The sequence below is a fragment of the Octopus bimaculoides genome, chromosome 13, assembly GCF_001194135.2.
Source record: "Octopus bimaculoides isolate UCB-OBI-ISO-001 chromosome 13, ASM119413v2, whole genome shotgun sequence".
NCBI lineage: Eukaryota > Metazoa > Mollusca > Cephalopoda > Octopoda > Octopodidae > Octopus > Octopus bimaculoides.
In genome coordinates this window covers 17773732-17798763 of record NC_068993.1, presented here as the reverse complement: position 1 = coordinate 17798763, position 25032 = coordinate 17773732, and the positions used below count along the sequence as shown (strand labels likewise).

General features: G+C 37.4%; 1 protein-coding gene across 7 annotated transcripts in view; it reads right to left on the bottom strand.

Moving 5' to 3' along the window:
• The window catches only part of LOC106883276 (homeobox-containing protein 1), a 198066-nt gene that overhangs the window by 24552 nt on the left and 148482 nt on the right, over window positions 1-25032 (bottom strand). For all 7 annotated transcript variants that reach the window (XM_052972363.1, XM_052972358.1, XM_052972362.1 and 4 more), the window contains one exon: window positions 11353-12101. In XM_052972363.1, the coding sequence (XP_052828323.1) occupies window positions 11353-12077 (725 nt within the window). In that variant the 5' untranslated portion in view covers window positions 12078-12101. The remainder of the gene's footprint in view (window positions 1-11352; window positions 12102-25032) is intronic.

Here is a 25032-nt window from a genome sequence, read left to right as displayed (position 1 = left end):
ATTTTATTGACTCCGAAAGGATGAAAAACAAAAGTTGACCTCAACGGAATTTGAACTCAGAATGTAAAGACAAACGAAATGCAGCTAAGCATTTTACTCAGCGTACTAACGATCCAATTAGCTCATCGCCTTAATAATAATAATAATAATAATAATAATAATAATAATAATAATAATAATAATAATATAATCTTTTCGAGTCTAGGCACAAGGCCCGAAATTTCTGGGGAGGGGGCCAGTCGATTAGATCAACCCTCAGTATGCAACTGGTACTCAATTTATCGACCCCGAAAGGATGAAAGGCAAAGTTAACCTCAGCGGAATTTGAACTCAGAATGTAAAGACAGATGAAACGCCACTAAGCATACTAACGATTCAAAACACTCACCACCTTAATAATAATAATAATAATAATAATAATAATAATAATAATAATAATAATGATAATAATAATAATAATGATGATGATAATAATAATAATAATAATAATAATAATAATGATGATAATAATAATAATAATGATAATAATAATAATAATAATAATAATAATAATAATAATGATAATAATTGGTTCATTCAACATCCTTAAACAACCCTTTTTCAAGGACCTTTTGAGTGGGATGGGCTACTCAACCAGAAGAAAATCCTAACTGGGCCCCACCTGCAAGGTCATGTGCTGTTTCTCTTGATATGAGATTACCATGTCGCGCACATATGATTGTGATGCATGTGCCTGGTGTACCCTTATCAGACGGGTAGTCATGATGGGTATACTGGGCTTCATATATTTTACCCCAATGTCACTTTGATGGCATGCTCTGCCCTCTCACTCAATAATAATAATAATGATAATGATAATAATAATAATAATAATAATAATAACAATAACAATAACAATAACAATAACAATAATAATAATGATAATAATAATAATGATAATAATGATAATACTGATAATAATAATAATAATAATGATAATAAGTCTGTAGTTGTAGGGGCACTATAACTGTCATCCCAGTAGTTGTAGGGACACTCAGAGCACGGACAACCAAGTTCCATAAAATATGTTAGAGAAATTGGAATTGACATGAGGACAGAGCGTGCTCAAAAAACTGCTCTATCAGGGTGAACTAGGATTTTGAGATTGGTACTTAGCTGTTGAGTATCTTCCATGAAACTTAACACTTAAGTAATAAGTCTTATAACTCTTGAAAAGGGCCCTTTGTCAACAGGATGCTGTTCAGTCTCACAGAATTAACAAGAGCAAGTATGGTCAAGAGCCCTGAGAAGTAAAATACAATAATAAAAATAATAATAATCCTTTCTGCTGAAGGCACAAGGCCTCAGATTTCTGGGGAGGGGACTAGTCGATTACATTGACTCCAGTGTTTCACTGGTACTTAATTTATCAACCCCAAAAGGATGAAAGGCAAAGTTGACCTTGGCAGAATTTGAACTCAGAATGTATTGATGGGCGAAATACTGCTACACATTTCGCCTGGCACCCCACCTCCTTGTAATGTTCACTTTCCTTTGCTTGTATGGGTCAGAAGGAATTAACTGAGGTAGATTTCCTATGATCAGAAGCCATTTTAAATGCCAACCTTCACTCATTTCCAAGCAAGGTGATATTTCCTTATGGCTAGACATGTTTCCATTAAAGATTGGTAATAAAGGCCACTATTTGCATGAGTGTAACGTCTGTTTACCACTATCAAGTGATGTCTAGCCAAGGAGACACAAACACAACCACAAACACATTGACATATGCCATATATACATATATATATATATAAGGGTTTGGACCCCACCCCTGGTCATGAATGACTATGGCACCTAGAAAGTTACCCTCCAAGACACAAGTCCGATCAAGGTTATTTATGGAAGACCAGCAGTCGCCCATGCATTCCAGCCTCTAATTTCCACATCGCCAGTGTTACCCAAAGGAAAGGCAAAGGCCAATACAGCTCGGCACCATTGATGTCGCAACTCATTTCTACAGCTGAGTGAACTGGAGCAATGTGAAGTAAAGTGTCTTGCTCAAGAACACAACACACAGCTTCATAATTGTGAGCCTGACACTCTAACCACTGAGCCATTTGTATATATACATATATATGTATTACCTTGCTTGGAAAGAAGTAAGAGTCAGCTATAGAAAGGGTATGAGCCCTAGAAAATCTGCCTCAATAAATTTTGTTCAACTTATGCAAGCATGATGAATGAAGGTTTTTTTTTTGCTTCTCAGGATGTTTGTCTCCTTCACAGCATATAATGACTAATGTTCATCAATAAAATATATTTGTGGTGAAGGCAAAATGGCTGGGTAAATAAAGTAGTCGACCTGCTTTTGAACCTGAGTCCAAATCTTGTGTTGTATTTTGGATAGAACATTTTATCACACACACTGCTTCAGTTCATAAAGCCAATCTCCTTTCTGTTAATTAGTTAATTACACTTAGAATTAATTAGTTCTGTTTAAAATTGCTTCAATGTCATACCCTATACATAGGCATGGCTGTGTGGTTAAGAAGCTTGCAACCACATGGTTTCAGGTTCAGTCCTATTCTACCGTACTTTGGGCAAAGTTTTTTGTACTGTAGCCCTGGGTCAAACAATGCCATGTGAGTGAATTTGGTTTCAGGTTCAGTCCTATTCTACCGTACTTTGGGCAAAGTTTTTTTGTACTGTAGCCCTGGGTCAAACAATGCCATGTGAGTGAATTTGGGAGATAGACACAGGGTTCTTGTCTGTTACTTGTGTGCATGTGTGTGTGTGTGTGTGTGTGTGCATGTGTGTGTATATGCATGCGTGTGTGTGTGTGTGTGAGTGTGAGTGTTTATGTATCCCCTTCCACACAACTTGATAACACGTGTTGGTTTGTTTATGTTCCCATAACATAGTAGTTCACCAAAAGAGATTAATAAAATATGTACCAGACTTTAAGAATAATTAATTTGGGGTTGAGTTGTTTGGCTAAACCTTTCAAGGCAGTGCCCCAGAATGGCTGCAGTCCAATGACAAAAACAAGTAAAAGATAAAAGATAAAAGAAAAAAAATTACTAATCTCTATCTCCCAAAGAGTATCAGGAAATACTGCAAGGCTTTCCTTCTCCAAATATAAAATTCTAGAGGGTGGTGGTGATGGTGATGGTGAGGGTAATGTGTGTGCATGCATATGTGTGTGTGTGTGTGTGTGTGACTGATTTTGTTTTCCTTATGTTTAGTTCCCACAAAAGTTATCTAAAATAACTTGAAACATAAAGTAAAATTTTAGGGTGGGAGGAAAAAATTAAAATTAAAATTTTGCTTTGTAATAATCCTTTCAACTTTGACCCCAGTATTCAACTGGTACTTAATTATTCAACCACAAAAGGATGAAAGGCAAAGTCGACCTCGGCAAAATTTGAACCCAGAACATGGCAGTAGATTAAATACCGCTAAGCATTTCACCCGGCATGCTAACAACTCTGCCAGCTCACTGCCTTTTTGCTTTGTAATAATAACTGATAAAATATTTGGACTTGCTAACTTGAGTAGTTTCTGAGATACCAATACCAACACTGAGGCAGACAATCAAAGCAAACAAAGTTAAGAGGGTTTAGATATATTTGATGGTAAGAGTACACAGAAAATAAGAGCCATAACCACATTTTCAATGGAGAGCTGATAACCTGATAATGTTTTATGTCAAGACAAGTCAAACATTAGACATAAATTGTGGAAATATTATATTTTAATAATCCTCATCATTGTTCTAACACCCATTTTTCTATGCTTTCATGGGTCAGACAGAATTCATTGAGGCAGATTTTCTAAGACCAAGATGCTCTTCATTTGCTATCTTTTAGCAGTTTTCCAAGCACCATGCAACTGAAGCTACATGGTTGTGAAGCAAACTTCTTAGTCACATAGTCATGCCCCAACTATAAACTTTAAACATAGTATCTATAAGGCATAAATATGCAATGTAAATATCCAAATATAATTTAAGGTACAATATACTACAATAGGTGGTGAGCTGGAAGAATTGCTAGCATGCCAGATGAAATGATTAGCAGTAATTTGTCTGCCTTTACATTCTGAACTTAAATTCTGCTGAGGTCGACTTAGCCTCTCATCTTTTTGGGAGTTGATAAAATATGTACCAGTTGAGCACTGGGATTGATGTAATTGATTTAACTACTCCTGGGTATGAGTACCAAAAATAAATAAAAACTGCATCTCTCTGCCAAGCCATGTCAAGCCAGTTTGGCAGAGTAAACTCATCAAATCAATATGATCTCAAACCTCCACGTTGAAACATGGTTGGTGGAGAGAACATGCTGAGGCCTTTATCCGGGACTGAATATAGCCAATCCAATCCAATCCAATCCAATCCAATCCAATCCAATCCAACTCAGTACTACAATAAGATCCAAATATACTACTGTAAGGTTCAAATACACTTTCACACTCTCTATAAGGTTTAAATATATTATCTATAGGATCCAAATACACTATTTCTAAGGCAAGATATATTATTCTGCAGGGTGTCCACAAGGTCTGGGTACATGGAGCAAATAAAATCATAACATAAACAATTAAATATAAGAAATAATAATTTCTTAAAGTATGTGTTAATCCCCATCTACCCAGACTTTGTGGACACCCTGTATAATCAGTTAGACTTCATAACTATTTGGATGGGTTGAGCACCATAGAAAGCTCCATTTTTATCTGGTGTAACTTGGAAAAATCAGCTTTGAGAATAAAGGGCTTCTTAAACTATATCCACAGGGTAAACTGAATTTATTACAAAATAATGCAGAGGAGCCTCAATATGGAGCAGATTACATCCTATCATTTTAGAAAAAAGAAAAAAAAAAGGGCACATCAGATAATATCCTCATCAACCATCAGCCAAGTGATCTCCCTGTCTCCAGGAGTTGGATTGCCAAGCCACTCAAGTTCCCCTCGTGTGTGTGTGTATGTGCAGACACACGTCTGAGAAAAAAATGGGAGTGGGGTGTCATGGCTGGAATGCTTTTGATCATATGTCTACCCATTCAGAGTCGATCTAGGTTTAAACGACGACACCAACAACAAAGTTCCACCTGTGACTTGCACAACCAAACCTGTCTGAACTTCTTTTCTGTGTCTCTACATCAACCCCTTTTTTACTCACAAAGTTTTCTTTAAAACGATAAACGTCCTTCATAAAAATCCCCGCATGAACTTTACTCTCACACGCACACGCATACCTCCCACTTCTACAAAACAGAGATCAAGGAAAGAATAAAAGCAATGTTTTCCCTCCACCACATCTACATCTCTGTTACAAGGATAAAATAAAATTTAATTTACTGTTAATAATATATTCTCAGACGAATTCATATTTCAGCAAAATGACACCAAGAGTTATTTCCCCTATTACGGATTTTTTTTTTCCAACTCAAACTCATCGTTTATGCATATGTACAAAGGGAATAATGAATTAGTAGAATCGTGGGCGTGTCGGAGAAAATGTTTTGCAGTATTTAAGTCACAGCCCTTAACATTTTGGGTTCAGATCCCACAGGGGTCAGAGTTGACATCTTTTTCATCCTTCCGGGCCGATAAAATAAATTATTATAATCGATTGTTTCCGGTCCTTAGAATATCAGGCCTTGTCTTTCTCTAAGGAATCATTATGCCTAATATATAGTAAATATTTGAAAGCAGAACAAAGATACAACATATAACATAAGAGAACATAACATATTGTTTTGAATATTAAAAGAGTAACATTTTCGGATTGATCCAACGCAGGTATGTATGCGTGGTTAAGAAGCTGGCTTTGCAATCACATAGTCGCATTGCGTTGCACCTTGGGCAGGTGTCTTCTATCACAGCCCCAAGCTGACTAATGCCTTGTAGTGAAGACTGTGTGGAAGCCCGTCGTATATGTATGCTTCTGTGTGTGTTTGTCCCCAACCACTGCTTGACGGCCGGTACTGATTTGTTTACATCCCTATAACTTAGCGGTCTGACAAAACAGACTAACCGAATAAGTACTAGACTTTTAAAAAAAGAACGTAGATCGATTAATTCAACTAAACCTTTCAAGGTGGTGCCCTAGCATAGCTGCAGTCCAATAAGTGAAACAAGTAAAAGGAAAAACAAGAAAGAATTGTGTTGAAACTACAATCTGGTTGCAGTTTATTTATGTTTGTTAATTAACCAATTCGTTAATTTTTCTGTCGCCTATACTGTGTGTGTGTGTGAGAGAGAGAGATGAGTGTTACTTTTATGCCTCAAATTAATCATTTTATTGCTATACTTTGGTAGGGTCATATACCCACAAAAACACATGCACTAGTTGTAGTTTACCTCTATATTGTTAATCAATTAACTAATTAATTAATAAAAGCACATGTGATGGATGCAGTTTACTTCTGTATTGTTAATTAATTAATTAATTAGTAAATTGATCTCAGAATTGATACAGAGGTAAATTACAATCAGCATGTGTGCAATTATTTGAATAAACCTTATATTAATGTACATGAATAACCTAAGAATAATAAAAGGCTTAAATATGTGACACAGCAGCAAATATAATATTTGTTTCACACACATAAATACATATAGTATGGATGAGGAGAAAATATGGTGGTAGAGAACTGTGCATACTAACTACAAGTATGGAAGTATTTCACACATAAGCAAAATAAAGTGTCTTGTGAAAAACTTTGTTAATCGAGATTATGCAGGTAATTAGTACACAAGAATTCTCTATAGGAATGTTTAAATCTAAAAACAACAAATATATCCACAGATATTTAGTTTTATGTTTGTGTGCGTTGTGTGTGTGTGTGTGTGTTGTGTGTGTGTGTGTGTGTCTATGTTAGTGTCTGTCTCTGTGTGTGTTTTAAGACTACATACAGTGTCTCTGCACCTAGAAACAAATGAAGATAGACATTTTGCATGTATTTTTTTAAGGCCAAATATGATGTCTACACACACATATATATGTGTGTATACATATACATGAATACATACATATCATTGTCATCATCATCATCATCTTTTAACATCTACCTATCATACTGGCATGGGCTAGATGGACTAATAGATTTGAGTGGATCTAGAGACTGCATCATGCTCCAATGTCTGCTTTGACATGGTTTGTAAGACTGGATGCCCTTCCTAATGACAACCACTTTACTGAGTGTACCAGGAGCTTATTTCATATCACCAACTAGTGTGTCAGTGTGGGTGGAGGGGAGTCACAAAGTACCCCACAAGACTAAGCTCTACTTCAACTGATTGGAGCTACAGTGGAGAGGGAAGCAGCTTTGTGCTAGATGATGTGAGGTTAAAGTATGGAAGAAGAGGTAAGAACAGGTTTCTCGCTGTAGAGAAAAATACAGAGTCACTTGCATTATACAAGAGTGGGCAAGAGTAATCAGACTGGAACTGGTAAGAGCAATAAAAATAGTGGAGATGGAGCATCAGAACAGACCCTTAAGGTGAAAGATGGTGAATAGAGGAAGTCAGTGAGAACAGAAGAACAGGAAGTGCAGGAGGGAGGAGATTGCAAGAATATATGGAGGGAATGAGGGATGGTTAGAGATGGTGCATGGGTGAAATGCGTGCACACACACACACACACACACAAAGGTATATTCAAGAACTGAAGGCACAAATCAAAATGCATCCAGATGCACAATATTGAAAATAGTACTATTATTAACCCTTCAGCATTTAAACCAGCCATATCCGGCCCAAATACTCCATCTGTCTTATGTTCAACCTGGCCAGATTTGGCCTCTCATACTTACCCTACAATGTAATTCTAAAAATAAACAATCACACCATTGAAATCACAGAGCTATGAAATAATGCATGATTAATTCAAAAACAATGTGAATGCAAACCATTGCATTTGGCAGGGTAATCTGAATGCTGAAGGGTTAATATATAATGTTGGACAAAACGCTTAGTGATATTTTGTCCATGTTTACATTGATTTCAAATTCTGCTAAGGTTGACGCTACCTTTCATTCTTCCGAGGTCATTAAAATAAGTGCCAGTTGGGCACCAGGGTCAATGCAGTCGACTAGCACCCCTTCTCCCACCAAAAAAAAAAAAAAAAATTCAGGCCTTGTGCCTATAGTAGAAAGGATTATTAATGTATAACAAGTAGAGTTCCAAAAACATACAGAAGTTATCTAACATGTGAATCATCATCATCATCATCATCATCATTCAGACAGTGCATCACCCACGCTCAGACGGTGCATCAACCATGTTCGGATGGTGCATCGACCACGTTCGGATGGTGCTTTTTACATGCCATCGGCAGGGGGAGCCAGTCAGGTGGTACTAGCAATGACCGATGCATGAATGGTGCTTATTGCATGCCACCAGCACAGGAGCCAGTCAGGCGGCACTGGCATCAGCCACAACTACAATTTCCATTTGATTGTAATTTGATTTGATTTGATTTTGATTTTACTTGACTCAATAGGTCTCCTCAAGCACGGCATGTCGCCTGACAATTCAAAAGTACTTTTTAGGTGGGCTGGTTATGCGACACTGGTGTAGGCTACGGAATGAATATTGAAACTAGTTAAATATCATAGACCCTACTATAAATTGTTATACATGAATTAAATTGTTATTTACTTTTGGAGGGCGAAGCAAATAGGGACTCCTTATACAAAGGCTTAACTGTGTAGTTAAGACATTAATTTCCTAATCACGTGGTTTCACATTTAGTCTCACATTGTTCTCTGTCTTTGCTCTCTCTCTCTCTCTTCCATCAACATTAATACATTCATTATTGATAAGACAACAAGAAAGCCTTTACATGTCACCTGATTGCTAGCAATAAAAGCTAAATCAGAGTTTTCTACAGCTGTATGCTCATCCTGTCACTAAACCCCGCAAGCCTGTTTCCAAGTGAGGTAATAATCCCTCAGTCTATCAAACAACAAATAGCCCAGACATGATTTATGGGGTGATAGAAACAAACTGATAATGAAATGAGCCTTTTGTTACCAAAGATCATACATGTTAAGGCATGTCAGGAAGCCTGGACATACTTTTGTCACGAACTGTAAGCAAATAACATCATTAGTGAAGCTATTATTTACAAACCAGTGAGTGAAATGCATGTGTAAATAAGACAGATATGAAATCACTCACAAAGGGAAACTCACACACCTACATACATATATACATACAGACATACATACATACATACAGACAGATAGATAGATGGATATGCATATATGAAAGGCTTCTTTTCAGTTTCTGTCTACCAAATCCACTTACAAGGCTTTGGTCAGCCTGAGACTGTATTAGAAGACACTTGTTCAAGACACTCATGGGAACTGAACCCAAAAACCACATGGTTGGGAAGTGGCCTTTTTAGCCACACCTGTTCACAATTTTTTTTCTATCTTTTACTTGTTTCAGTCACTGGGCAGTGGCCATGCTGGGGCACTGCCTTGAAGGATCTTAGTTGAATGAATTGAAACCAGTAGTTATTTTTTAAAACCTGGTACTGATTCTATTGATTCTTTCAGCAAACTGTTAAGTTACAAGAACAAACAAATCAACACCAGTTGTCAAGCAGTGGTGGGGGACAAATACAAACATAGTCATACACACACATATGTACATGCATGTGTGTGTGTGTGTGTGTATGTGTATTCTTTTATTTGTTTCAATCATTTGACCGTGGCCATGCTGGAGCACCGCCTTTAGTTAAACAAATTGACCTCAGGACCTATTCGTTGTAAGCCTAGCACTTACTCTATTGGTCTCTTTTGCTGAACTGCTAAGTTACGGGGATATAAGCACACCAGCATCAGTTGTCAAATGATGTTGGGGGAATAACCACAGACAAACAAACATATACACATACACATACATTATATATATATATATATATATATATATATATATATACACAACAGGCTTCTTTCAGTTTCTGTCTACCAAATCCACTCACAACGCTTTGGTCGGCCCAAGGCTATAGTAGAAGACTCTTGGCCAAGGTGCCATGCAGTGGGACTGAACCCAGAACCACGTGGTTGGTAAGTAACCTACTTACCACACAGCCACTCCTGCGCCTAATGGGCTTCTTTCAGTTTCTGTTTACCATATCCACTCATAAGGCTTTGGTTGGCCCACTTAGCAGAGGACGCTAGACCAAGATGCTACACAGTTGGACTAAACTCAGAATCATGTGGTTGGGAAGCAAACTTCTTACCACATAGTCACACCAGCACAAAATATAGTAAAAAGAAATAAATAAACTGGTAGAAGAAATAGAAGAGATGCTAAATGAGAACTTGCAATAAAATCAGAGCTGTGCCTATTGAATACACATTGATTACATAAGTGGCGTCTTAACCCTTTCATTACTGTATTTATTTTGAGATGCTCTGTGTTTCTTTCAATTACTTTAAATATAACAAAGAATTTAGTAAAATAATTTAGTTATCATTAAGCTAGTGTTAGGAACATAAATTGTGACTAAGGTTTGGTAGAAGATTTTAATTCAGAACTTTTGAAAACAAGACATTTGTACTCAGAGCCAGAACCAGTCTCAGCCGGGTTGGTAACGAAAGGGTTACAGCACTGTAGGAAGGATCAAATCAATCAGCAATATCCATTTTTTATAAAGTCATAGTGTTATCGTAGTATATATAATTTCCTTAACATGCACTTTCCTATTTTTGCATGGGTTGGACAGAATTTGTCAATGTAGATTTTCTATGGCTGGATACCCTTCCTATTGGCAAACTTCACCTGTTTTCAGATATAGTAATAATATTTTCCCATGGCCGGATCTGTTTTCAGATGTCTGGAAACAAAAGCCACTGTTTTTATGTTGGTGATGTCAAGACAAAGAAACACTAATAGATTATTTACACACGTGCACACACATATGCACACACACACACACTCTCTCTCTCTCTCTCTCTCTCTCTCACACACACACACACAGACATGCAAGCAACAGGAATCTAATACAGTTTCCTATTAAATTCCAATCACTTTATATTGTGTAATACAACTAATGCAATGCAGCTCTTTTCATTCTGAATTCAGATCATATATATGACTGTCTTCCATCAGTTTCTGTCTACCAAATACACTCAGAAAGCCTTTAGTCAGCCCAAGGCTATAGTAGAAAACACTTGCTCAAAGTTTCACACAGTGGGACTGAACCTCAAACCATGTAGTCGGAAATCAAGCTTCTTGTCCACACAACCATGCATTTGACTACATTGCCTTTCTCAATATAAGAAATAAAAACAATAATAATGACAATAATATTTTTTTTTAAACTATAAAAAAACAATGACTTACTTCATAAATTCTTGTAGTTCTTCAATTTCCAAATCTGGATTATTTTCTAAGTTAATTGCCAACTGGCTATCATCTAATGCTCCACTTGCTAAGTTGGGCATTGAGTCATTAACCCGTGAAGCTGGTGAGTTCTGTGTTCCTGACAAAGAATTGGGCACTGTAGAATTTTGAGATGCTGTGATGGTTGAATGACTGTCGGCATATGACAAGGATCTGTTAGTAGTTAAAGAATTTCCTCCTCCTAGCGACATGGAATTGTGAACAGAATTGTGGGCCCGTTGAATTTGACTGTTTTCTTGCAGAGACTCGTCATGGTTATTTTCACTGCACTCCTCTCGTGGCCGTTTATTGCTAGGAGGTTTAAGATCTGATTGTCCATTGTCCGACTGTGGGGATGATGATGAGAATGACGGCCGAGATGATGTGTACAATGAGTATTGTCCGTTTGACCGTGACACTGCCGCACCCTGGCTAAGGGCGAAGGCAGTGGTGGTGGTGGGCACATTTGTGACACTCGACTGCGCACTGGCAGTGACGGCAACATTGAGCGTTTGGCTCGCTGTCGCTGTAGAAGAAGGTGAAGCACCACTGGATGGAACTGTGTACAAGAGTCCAAGTTCTTGGTCAATACGGTCGAAGCGTTCAAAAGCTTCTACAACTTGTTCCTTAGTTATTCCACTGTTGCGCAGTCGCCGAATCAATTCAATCTGTTCAATTGTAAACATTGGATAGTTTGTAGCTGACGACGACTGCAAAACAGGAAAAGGGAAATAGAATCTTTAAAAATCATCAGACAAAGAGAGCAAAGTTAGAATGCAATGCATGGGGGTCAAAACATGGGGGCATCAATACATAAAGTCATCAATACATGGGGGTCATCCTGACATTAAGGCATTAATACAGGGTCATCAATAGTTTAGGGCATCAATATGGGGTCATCAAGATATGGAGTTAACAACACATAGGGATCATCCTTACATTAGGGCATTAATATATATGGAGTTAACAATACACAGGGGTCATCAATACATTAATATCAATATGGGGTCATCAATATGGGGTCACCAATACATTAGAGTATCAATATGGGATTATTAATATGCAGAGTTAACAATACATGTGGGTCACCAATATGGGGTCATCAATATAGAGAGTAACAATATATGGGGTCATCACTACATTAGGGCACCAATATGGGGTCACCAATATATGGAATTAACAATACATAGGGGTCATCAATACATTAATATCAATATGGGGTCATCAACATATGGAGTTAACAATACATGTGGGTCATCAATATATAGAGTAACAATATATGGGGTCATCAATATATGGAGTAACAATACATGGGGGCCATCAATATATGGAGTTATAACTAAATTAGAGCATTGAAAAATTGGCAAATGCAACTGATATTGGGGACATTTTTTATATATTTTAGTGGGTAAGAGGTTGTTGGTCATGATGCTAACAAAGATAGAGATAACAGCTACAGTAGGGGCAATATGTAGAGACTAGTTGTTGTTATCTTTTAGCTCCAGGTCAGCCCCTGACCAAGCAGATCTGCAATCAAAAATTCAAACCATGATTATTTTGTTTTTCTAGAGGTATCTAATGCATCTAAAGTATTGTTTATTTATTTAAGACAGTAGGACACGATTCCATGGAGACTTGGCTGCTATTTCATGCAGATTGAGTGACCACCTAAAAGCCATCTTACTGCTTTGTGCTGTTCTTGGATGGTATTGGTGGACAGAATGACTTTTGTAGAGGGGTGGAAGCCTTTGTATGATGATATTCATTTACAACTATCACCAAATGCCAATGACACATGCACACATGGTAGACTTCTTTCAGTTTCCAGTAACCAAATAGTAATAATAGTAGCTATAGTAGGGATGTCAATGGTGATATTATAGTGGAGTGTCACCTTCGATGGTAGTGGTCATGGTAGTGGTAGCATAACCCTTTAGCATTTAAACTGGCCATATCTGACAAAAAACCCATTTTACATTGAAACTGACCAGATTCAACCTCTCACATTTACACTACATGGCATTCTAAAAATACACAGGTGCAGTCATAGCTATGTGATAAGAAGCTTGGTGAACTGGCAGAAACGTTAGCATGCCGGGCAAAATGTTTAGCGGTGTTTCGTCTGCCGCTACGTTCTGAGTTCAAATTCCGCCGAGGTCGACTTTGCCTTTCATCCTTTCGGGGTCGATAAATTAAGTACCAGTTACGCACTTAATCTCTTTGTTTGTCCCCTCTATGTTTAGCCCCTTGTGGGCAATAAAGAAATAAGAAGCTTGCTTCTCAAACCACATGGTTCCTGGTTCAGTCCCACTGCATGGCACCTAGGGTGAGTGTCTTCTACTTATAGCCTCAGTCCAACCAAAGCCCCGCGAGTGGATATGGTAGATGGAAACTGAAAGAAGCCTGTCATACACACACACATATATATTTAACTTATTGCTAATAAAACCAGGGTGCATTGCATTCCATTACTTAATAAGTGAACAAATGTATAGTAAATGCACAAACGAAAAGTAAAAAACATATAATGAATGCACAGATGAACGGAAAAATGTATATTGAGTACACAAATGGAAAGAAAACAGATACAGAAGGTCCCTAATTCTTCATCAGTTATCAACCAGATTACTTTCCGTTTGAGCATTTACTATGCATTTCTTCACTTATATATATATATATATATATATATATATATATCTGTGTGTGTGTCTTTGTGTCTGTATTTGTGTTCCCCTCCACCATCACCACTTGACAATCGGTGTTGGCGTGTTTACGTCCCCATAACTTAGTGGTTTGGCAAAAGATAGAATAAGTACTAGGCTTCATAAATAAGTCCTGGGGTCAATTTGTTCGACTTAAAACCCTTCAAGATGGTGCTCCAGCATGGACACAGTCAAATGACTGAAACAAGTAAACAAGCAAAAGAGTAACAACACCATTGAACTCATGAAGCTACAACATAATATGTAACTAATTTATAACATGTTGTTGTTGGCACTCTGTCGCTTACGACGTCAAGGGTTCCAGTTGATCCGATCAACGGAACAGCCTGCTTGTGAAATTAACGTGCATGTGGCTGAGCACTCCACAGACACGTGTACCCTTAACGTAGTTCTCGGGGATATTCAGCATGACAGTGTGACAAAGCTGGCCCTTTGAAATACAGGTACAACAGAAACAGGAAGAAAGAGTGAGAGAAAGTTGTGTTGGAAGAGTACAGCAGGGTTCGCCACCATCCCCTGCTGGAGCCTCATGGAGTTTTAGGTGTTTTCGCTCAAAAAACACTCACAACGCCTGGTCTGGGAATCGAAACCGCGATCCTATGACCGCGAGTCCGCTGCCCTAACCACTGGGCCATTGCGCCTCCACAATTTATAACAATATAAGAAAAAATAGCATTACATTTGACAGAGTAATCTGAATGCTAAAGGATTAATGTTTGTTTCAGCAGATTACCATTTAACACTTTTGTTACCATATTTCTGTTGAAATACACTGCTTTTGTTTTCGTTAATTCTAAAAATAATGAAGAATTTAGTAAAATAACATTGTTGTTATTAAGCTGGTTGTTTCTGAAAATAAATAAGCATGAAATTTTAATGAAAGCTTTTAATTTAGATCACCTTAAAACAAGAAATTTCTATCATGAGAACCGGGAGTGGTTTCATGCAGCCTGGTGTCAAAGGAGATAATCCTTTTGATATCAACCTGCTGGAGAATATCCACAAAACACCTTGTTGTGGCTGTGTGGTAAGAAGCTTGCTTTCCAGCCATCATGGTTCTGGGTTCAGTCCAACTGTGTGGCACCTTAGGCAAGTATCTTCTACTATAGCCTCAGGCCAACCAAAGTCTTATGAGTGGATTTGGTAGATGGAAACTGAAAGAAGTACACCATGTATGTGTGTATGTATGTATGTATGTATGTATGCATGTATGTCTGTCTTTGTGTCTGTGTTTGTTCTCCCCACCATTGCTTGACAACCTATGTTGGTGTGTTTATGTTCCTGAAACTTAGCAGAGACTGATTGAATAAGCACAAGGCTTATAAAGAATAAGTTCTGGGGTTGAGTTTTTTCAATTAAAACCCTAGGCTGCAGTCAAATGACTGAAACGTGTAAAAGAATAAAAGAATAGAATATGTTAAACCTTCTATTATTATTTATTTGACCCTTTTGATACCAATCTACCTCAGACCACCGCTAGATCTGTGTTACAAACATTTCATTTTCAAGAGTTCTGAATTAAAATCTTCCATCAGAATTTAGTGTTGATTTATGTTCCAAAAACCAATAATAATGACAAAGTTATTTCACTAAATTTTTCATTATTTTCAAAATTATTTGAAGTAAAGACAGAGTACCTCAACAAAAATATGGTAACAAAATAGTTAAGAATTTTTTAAGGTTTTGCTTAGCGACATGAAAGCTAGTAGTTATTTTACTAAGTCCCTGCAAATTCTTGATTATTTTCAAATGTAATTTAAATACATTGGCAACGTATTTCAACAGAGACATAGTTACGAAAGTATTAAATGCTAGATGTTTGACAACCAGATCACCTCTGACAGTTTCCTTTTACTTTATCAAGGCTACTTTGTTAACATTATTAATTAACCTTTGGAACATAAATTAACACTACATTCAGATGGAAGATTTTAATTCAGAACACATAAAACTGAGGTAGTGAGTTTGATTCCCGGACCAGGCTGCGTGTTATGTTCTTGGGCAAGAAACTTTATTTCATGTTCCTTAAGTTCACTCAGCTGTAGAAATGAGTTGTGACGTCACTGGTGCCAAGCTGTAGTGGCCTTTGCCTTTCCCTCGGATAACATCGTTGGTGTGATAAGGGGAGGTTGGTATGCATGGACGACTACTGGTCTTTCATAAAAAACCTTGCCTGGACTTGTGCCTCGGAGGGGAACTTTCTTGGTGCAATCCCATGGTTATTCATGACCAAAGCCACTAATATTGTAAGGGTGAGGCAACAATGAATGTTTCATCAAATTCTCCATAGTCTGTTCCCCTATACTACCCTTAGAATAAATCAACAATATATTCCCTACTTTGTTACCTTGACTACATCCTTCTCAAGCCCTATAAATTCATAAGGGCTAGTTTCCCAGCTTCCATGGCATATATATATATATATTTACCCCGTAAATGGGACACTAGTCCATCACAGGATTACTCAGTTTTGCCACTTGGGTAGACTGGAGCAATGCGAAAGTGTTTTGCTCAAAAACACAATCCATCACCCGGTTCAGGAATTGAAACCACAATCTAACAACTAGGCCACATGCCTCCACAACCTTTAAGGCTGAGCAACTCTAAAGTAACAAGCTAAATTCAGTATGGAGATAGTTAAGATATCTCTATTGCTTCCATACTGGCATGAACTAAATGCGTTGTTGTTCTACTATATGGTAGTTATTCCATCGACTGGATTCTTTGTATGTTAGACATCAGTGAAATTGTTCTGAGCTTGTCACTCCATAGCTTGAGGCGACATGATTCTTTAGAAAGTGTCTGAAGGAATTTGAATCTGTCAAAAGTATTGAATTAATTCTAAGTCTGCTTATGTTTTTCTTCTGTCTCTTAAATCTGTAAATTCTGTCATTATAAGATATTTTTAATACAGGTATTTCATAAGGTAACTTTTATTACTAAGTGGAAATCACCATCAGCACAGAGACAAGCTTGTTTAGAATCTGTAGTTTCTATGAAATCAGTTGAAAATTTTAATAGGAATCTAATGCAGTTTCCCTATTAAACTCCAATCACTTTATACTGTGTACTACAACAAATGCAAGGCAACTATTTACTTCCTGAATTCAAATTCTGCAGATGTTAGGTCAGTTTTCCTCTCATCCTTCAGGAATGGATAAAATGAAGATCCAGTTAACTTCGGGGATCAATTTATATTTTTACTATGCAACCTAGATGTGAATGAAACTATGACAGATGAAGTGCATGTAGTGAATACTGTAGCCCATTTTGTAAACCATGTTTGCAACTCAGGCTCAAATCTAAACAGCAGCCATTTTGTTTACTATCAACTGTCCTTTAACAACTGGAAAATTTGAGAAAAACAAAACACAGAAAATTCAAAGCTAATTTGTCAGTCAACATTCAAGAGATCTTAGTAGTTTCATGCCATTATCATTGAGACTACTCCTTCATTGGAGGTGCCAGTGCAAAAAAAAAAATCATTAGGAATAGCTAACAAATGTTTAGGACAATGACAAAACAAACAAGGCAAACTAAAATAATTTTGTCTTGTTTGATTTGTCATTGCCCTACATGTTCATTAGCTATTCCCAGTGGCTTTTTTTTTTTTTGTACTGGCTTCTCAAATGAAGGAGTAGTCTCAACAATAATGGCACAAAACTACTAAGATCTCTTGGATGTGAACTAACAAGGAATTAGCTACAAATTTTCCATGTATTTTGTGTTTGTCAAATTTTCCGTTTGTTATGTTTTTGTCAAATTGTCCATTATATATGTATATATATGCACACACACACACACACACACATGTATATATATGGAAAATATCATGAGGATCTGTTTTTTACTTACATTTACTGGTGTCTAATTGCTGAACATTTGTAACTAAATTCTTTGAATACTGAGTGCTTTATTGATATCTACCAGTATTTTTTAATTCTTATTTTCTTCAGAAAACATATATATCGGGTCATCTCATAAATAATGCAGTTTTTTCAATTGCATGAACTAAAAGTTGGAGGAAGATGAAATAAACTACCTGCAACAACTGGCTATAAAAGCAGGTAGTATTTTACCTTGTTCTTATTCTTAGTGCAAGTTTTGAAGAGTGCAGTTCAATTTTAACAGTTATCTTTTCAAGTAACGAAGGAGCATATTCAGCATATTCTGCTTTATGAGTTCAATAAAGGCAACAACGCAATGGAAAGTGCGAGGAATATTAATGCTGTATATGGGGATCAGACAATAAGAATAAGCTAGTGTCAAAGTTGGTTCCAGAAATTCCGAGCCAGAAACTACAGCCTAGAAGACAAGCTTCATCCTGGAAGATCTGTAGAGCTCAATGAGAATATCTTGCAAACCCTGGTGGAACAAAATTCAACTGTAACTGTTGAGGAACTAGCAGAGAAGCTTGAATTTGGTCATTCAACTATATATCGACTCTTGCATGCCACCGGAAAAGTCAGCAAATTGGGTCGATAGGTTCCTCACAAACTTTCCGAGTTTAATCACATGCAGAGAGTGAATGTGTGCTTTTCTTTGCTGTCATGTCTCACAAATGAACCTTTTTTGGACCAAATAGTGGCTGGTGATGAGAAATGGGTTCTCTATAAAAATGTCAAGCACTGATGACAGTGGGTAGGGAAAGGTGAAACACTGGCACCCCAGACTAAAGGTCTTCCCCTACGTCAGGTGTTGTTATCTGTTTGATGAGATATGAAAGGTTTAGTCCACTTTGAACTTTTAAACCCAAACCAAACAAAAACAAAGGAGATCTACTGCGAGCAGCTTAAGCGGCTTAAGTCAATGCTGGAAGAAAAACGACCATCTTTGGTTTCCAGATGAAAGGTGTTCTTCCATCAGGATAATTTTTCAGCCACATACAACAAGGATGACAATCCAAAGACTGGAGCAGTTTGAATGGGAAATAATGCCTCACCCACCATATAAGCACCGGGCATTGCCCCATCTGATTATCATTTATTCCACAGTCTTCAAAATCATTTGGACAGAAAAAATATGAATTCTGTAGACGAGGTCAGAACAGTACTGGAGGAGAATTTTTCATCACTAACAAGTGAACTTTGGAAGAGGGGCCTTGCAAATCTACCAGATAGATGGAAGAGCATTGTAGAAAATGAAGGAGAGTATATTTTAGATTAAAAAAGAACTTTGTTTATCTTAATTTTGAAAAATGAAAGAAGTGTAAAAAAAACACATTATTTATGGGATGACCCAAGATATATATTTATATATATAATGTATGCATGTACATGTATATAATTATGTGTATATATGTATGGGTGTGAGAGTGTGTATGAATGTTGCCTTGTCTATATTACACAATAGCTGTAAATGAACATCACCATCACACAAGGTGTCATTCATTTCCAATCTCCCATGAAAAATAATATTTTCCTGTATCCAGCTATGGGAAATAGGTGAGGATTGGCTACAGGAAGAACATCCAGCAAGCATGGAAAAGTGAATGTTAAAATGATAATGATGAATATATATGTTTTATTTTTTACTTGTTTCAGTCATTAGACTGCGGCAATGTTGGAACACGACCCCAGTACTTATTTATTTATTTTTTACCCCTTAAAGCCTAGTACTTATTCTGACAGTCTCTTTTTCTGAACTGCTAAGTTACTGGGACATAAACACACCTACACCATTTGTCAAGCAATAGTGGAGTACAAACAAACACACACATACAACATGCTTCTTTCAGCTTTCATTTACCAAATCCACTCACAAGGCTTTGGTCCGCCTAAGGCTACAGTAGAAGACATTTGCCCAAGGTGCCACACAGTGGGACTGAACTTCTTACCACACAACTACACCTACACCTATATATGTTTTCTTTTTTTTTTCTGATCAGTTTGGAAGAAGGGATTAGGCTCATGGCATTCACAGAGCCCCCAAGACCAGTGATATTGATATGGTTCATGTTCTTGAATAGTTGCAACTCAAGGGCTGCATGAAAAATGTGCAAGGAAGGAATTCCAAGGATGTGGGAACATTTTGAGGGATAGGAGTGGGTGTAGTGACTGTGGGTTGGTGGTAGTGGACACAATTTTGGGAATGAAAGGAGGAGAGGTATGTAAGTCAGGAGTGTCCGAGGACACGACATCACAAGACCAGCTGGTTTCCTGGTAGTAACAGCAGAAAAGGCTAAAGAGGTGACACAGCAGCACATCTGCAGGTCAGAGACTGGAATTTGTTGGTGAACAACTTAACACAAATGGAATAACTGATCTTTCTTCAGATACAGTATAGTGTGTGTGTGTGTGTGTGTGTGCACGTGTGTGTGTGTGTGTGTGTAACTGCAGGACCAATTCTAGCTTTGTGTGGCCAATGAGACAGATAGTTAGCTTGCAAGTCAGAGACTCAGCTGAAGAAAGTTAGATGAATGGAGCACTTTCATTGGCTACAGGCTTTTTATAAGTTGGAAAATACATGCAAGCTGATAAGTTGTCACTTAATCAACTTCATCTTTTTTGCTATAGTACAATATTATATACATTATATACAAAATGTATAATATATACTGTATATAATACATATCATTACAAACTTGTTACCAGTTCAAATGTACTTGGAGAATATTCAGACCCAAATAGAAGCCATTCAAAGTACTTTCTCCATGACAAAATACAGTGAATAGCTTTCTTAGGGTTTCAAATATGCCCCAAGCATATTTGAACTAGCAACAAGTTCACATTTATATACATCACTGCTTAGTCTGTCTGCTCTGTAATGTATATTGTATACAAAATATCTAATATCTAATATCTAATATATATAGCTCAATAGATAAAACAGAACACCATACTTTGTCTAAAGACATTATCAACTTTTGGATTTGAACTCTTGACCCATAAGTAAAGCAGCTAAAAGGTTTATCACATTAACTCACTAAATTTAAGTTGTTGTTGTCCCAGGTCAGTCTCTTTGGGTAGGCCTATTGATCAAATGCATGCCAACTGTGACCATCCGTTCTTCATTTATATTTAGGACTCTCTTTTACTTGTTTCAGTCATTTGACTGCAGCCATGCTGGAGCACCGCCTTTAGTCGAGCAAATCGACCTCAGGACTTATTCTTTGGAAGCCTAGTACTTATTCTATCGGTCTCTTTTGCCGAACCGCTAAGTTACGGGGACGTAAACACACCAGCATCGGTTGTCAAGCGATGTTGGGGGGACAAACACAGACACACAAACATATACACACACATACATATACATATATATATATATATATACGACGGGCTTCTTTCAGTTTCCGTCTACCAAATCCACTCACAAGGCTTTGGTTGGCCCGAGGCTATAGTAGAAGACACTTGCCCAAGGTGCCACGCAGTGAGACTGAACCCAGAACCATGTGGTTGGTAAGCAAGCTACTTACCACACAGCCACTCCCGTGCCTATGGGATAATGTTCAATACTTTTGTTACCGTATTTCTGTTGAAATACACTGGCGCTGTCTCAATTAATTTTGAAAATAATGAAGAATTTAGCAAAATAATTTTGTCGATATTAAGCCAGTGTTTGGAATATGAATTGACATGAAATTTTGATGGAGGTTTTACTTTAGATTACTTTAAAACAGGAAGTTTGTATCATGGAAACAGGGACAGTTGCTGGGTGGGTTGGTACCAAAAAGGTTAATGTACCCTTCCCTGCTTTAAAGTGGTATTTGGGGGAACTTGGCTGTTATTTCTAACAGTTCAGGCGCAGGAGTGGCTGTGTGGTAAGTAGCTGTGTGGCTGTGTGGTAAGTAGCTGTGTGACTGTGTGGTAAGTAGCTTGCTTACCAGCCACATGGTTCTGGGTTCATTCTCACTGCGTGGCACCTTCGGCAAGTGTCTTCTACTATAGCCTCGGGCTGACCAAAGCCTTGTGAGTGGATTTGGTAGACGGAAAACTGAAAGAAGCCCGTCGTATATATGTATATATATATATATGTGTGTGTGTATATGTTTGTGTGTCTGTGTTTGTCCCCCCAACATCGCTTGACAACCGATGCTGGTGTGTTTACGTCCCCGTAACTTAGCGGTTCAGCAAAAGAGACCGATAGAATAAGTACTAGGCTTCCAAAGAATAAGTCCTGGGGTTGAATTTCTCGACTAAAGGCGGTGCTCCAGCATGGCCATAGTCAAATGACTGAAACAAGTAAAAGAGTAAAAGAGTTCAAACAACCATGTAGAGGCTCCCTTGTTGGACTGTCATTCAAATAAGAGGAGGCTAGTGGTAGTCTGCATGAACAAAGTTAATGCAATAAATTTTAAAACATGAGCCATGAGTTAGTTTGCTATGAAGATGATTGAATATTTATCACTTTAGGCAGGGCTCTGCAATAATTGCTTAATTAATTCACTGATTTCAGACACTGGATTGTTGTCATACTGGGGCACTACTTTTAAATGATGAAGACCCATTAATCCTTTTGTTACCATATTTCTGTTGACATATATTACCTTTATTTCAATTAATTTTTAAAATGATGACGAATTTAGTAAAATAATTCTCTCATTATTAAGATGGTGTCTGGAACCAATTAGCATAAAATTTTGATGGAAAATTGTAATTTAAATCACTTTAAAACAGCTTGTCACAGAACCAGGATTGGTTTCAGGTGGGTTGGTATGAAAAGGGTTAGACACATTAAATATTTCTTCTCCTTAGAACAATGTAAAATACATCAGTTTTTTGTTGTTTTTTTTTTAAATTATTCTGCTGACACTGAAGAACTTGACCAATACAAATTTTAACTCTACAAAAATAAAAATAACCATGAATTTGTTTCATGTGAGGGTAGAAATACTAATTTTAATTAAAGATCTGACTAATAAGGGAGTGGTGGGTGTGACACAATATTGTAAAGAGTTTGAAAAACAAAAAAAGAAGAAAAATGTAAACATCACAAATTCAAAAATTATATTTAGTTTCCAAGAATCTTAGAAATGCATAATTGGACTTAATCACTTAAAATTGCCTAGAGCTGTGTTTCATATCGAGACAATCAATACAGCCAGACATCTATTGACAGAACAAACCAGAACAACAACAACAACAGCAACAACAAATATGACTAAATTTAAAAGGCTTGAACTATATAAAATTGACAGTCTGCATACACTCAATGTGTAATTCAGGTATTAGTATATAACAAATCTATGTTCAAATCCTTCCAAGGTCAACTTAGCCTTTTGAGGTGACATCAATGCAACTGAGTAGGAAAAAAAAAATTTTGCCAGACAAACAAAATCCAGACTACGCTTGAAATAATGTACACTGGAAGTATAGATAGCATATGTTTACCTAAGTTCAGTCCCATTGCACAGTACCTTTGGAAAGTGTCTTCTACTATAGTCCCATGGCCAACCAAAGCCTTGTGAGTATATTTGGTAAATGGAAACTGAAAGAAGCACATCATGCGGGCACGTGCGTAGATAAGTGTGTATCTTTGTCTTGATAGCATGTGATGGTTTTAAATGAACATTACCATCATCATCTTCATTTAAACGATGTTGTTTGTTTCCATTCTTCCACAGAAAGCATATTTGGCAACCATAGGAAAATATTAACTTACTCGGAAATGGGGGAGGGTTGGTGACAGGAAAGAGCATCCAACTGTAGAAAGTCTGCCTCAACAAATTCCATCTGACCCAAGCAAGCATGGAAAAGTGGATGTTAGATGATGATGATGAGGAGGAGGAGGACGTGAAGGAAGGAGAGGAGGTTGAATATGAAGACTACAACACCAAGCACTCCAAAGCTCATCAGTGACTCAAAGACCATTTTACATTAGAACTGTGAAAGTGGTGGTGTAATGCGTTTCAATAAAAACTTTAATTACAGTTAATAAGCAGTAATTTTTCAGTGTTGCTAGAGCATACAGATATGCCTTGTAGTAATTGTTCTGAGTCTCTGTGCTGTAAGTTCAAATCCTGCCTAAGTCAAACTTGTCATTCATCATTTTAAGCCCAATGAAAAAAAAAAAAGAAAAACATGGCAAAACTCTAAAACATGTGGTACTTTCCAGGGATTTTTACATTCCAAGTTCAAATTCTAACATGGACTACTTGGATGGCATACTTGACTCATCACCTGGTTTACCATCACCATCTGATATCCTGGGTACTTCTTAGCTGAGTTATCCCTATGATGACTCAGGGCTTTGGGTTGAGGATATTTTCCTTCCTCCCTCCCTCCCTACCTATTTCACTCAGAGATCCTGTAAAGAACCAAAGACACTGCATTTCCTTTGAATTAAAAAAAAATATTAAAAAAATTAAGGCATGGCTGAGTGGTTAAGAAGCTTGCTTTGCAACTGTGTGGTTTCAGGTTCAGTTCCACTGCACAGCACCTTGAGCAAGTGTCTTTTACTATAGCCATTGACCAACCAATGTCTCGTGAGTGCATTTGACAGACAAAAATTTAATAGAACCCCATGGCTATGTGGTAGGCAGCTTGCTTCTCAATCACATGGTTCCGGGTTCAGTCCCACTGTGTGGCACCTTTGGCAAGTATCTTCTACTATAGCCTTGGGCCAACCAAAGCCTAGTGAGTGGATTTGGTAGACGGAAACTGAAAGAAGCTTGTTGTACATACATATGTATGTGTCTGTGTTTGTTCCCACCACCACCTGACAACAAGCGTTGTTGTATTTACATCCCCATAACTTAGCGGTTCAGCAAGAGAGACTGAAAGAATAAGTACGACGCTTAAGGAAATAAGTCCTGGGGTTGATTTGTTAGACTAAGACCCTTCAAGGCGGTGCCCTAACATGGCCACAGTCAAATGACTGAAACAAGTAAAAGATAAAAGAAGCCCATCATATATATGTATGTCTGTATGTCTTTGTGTGTGTTTGGATACCGGTGCTTGGATACCGGAGTTGGTTTTTT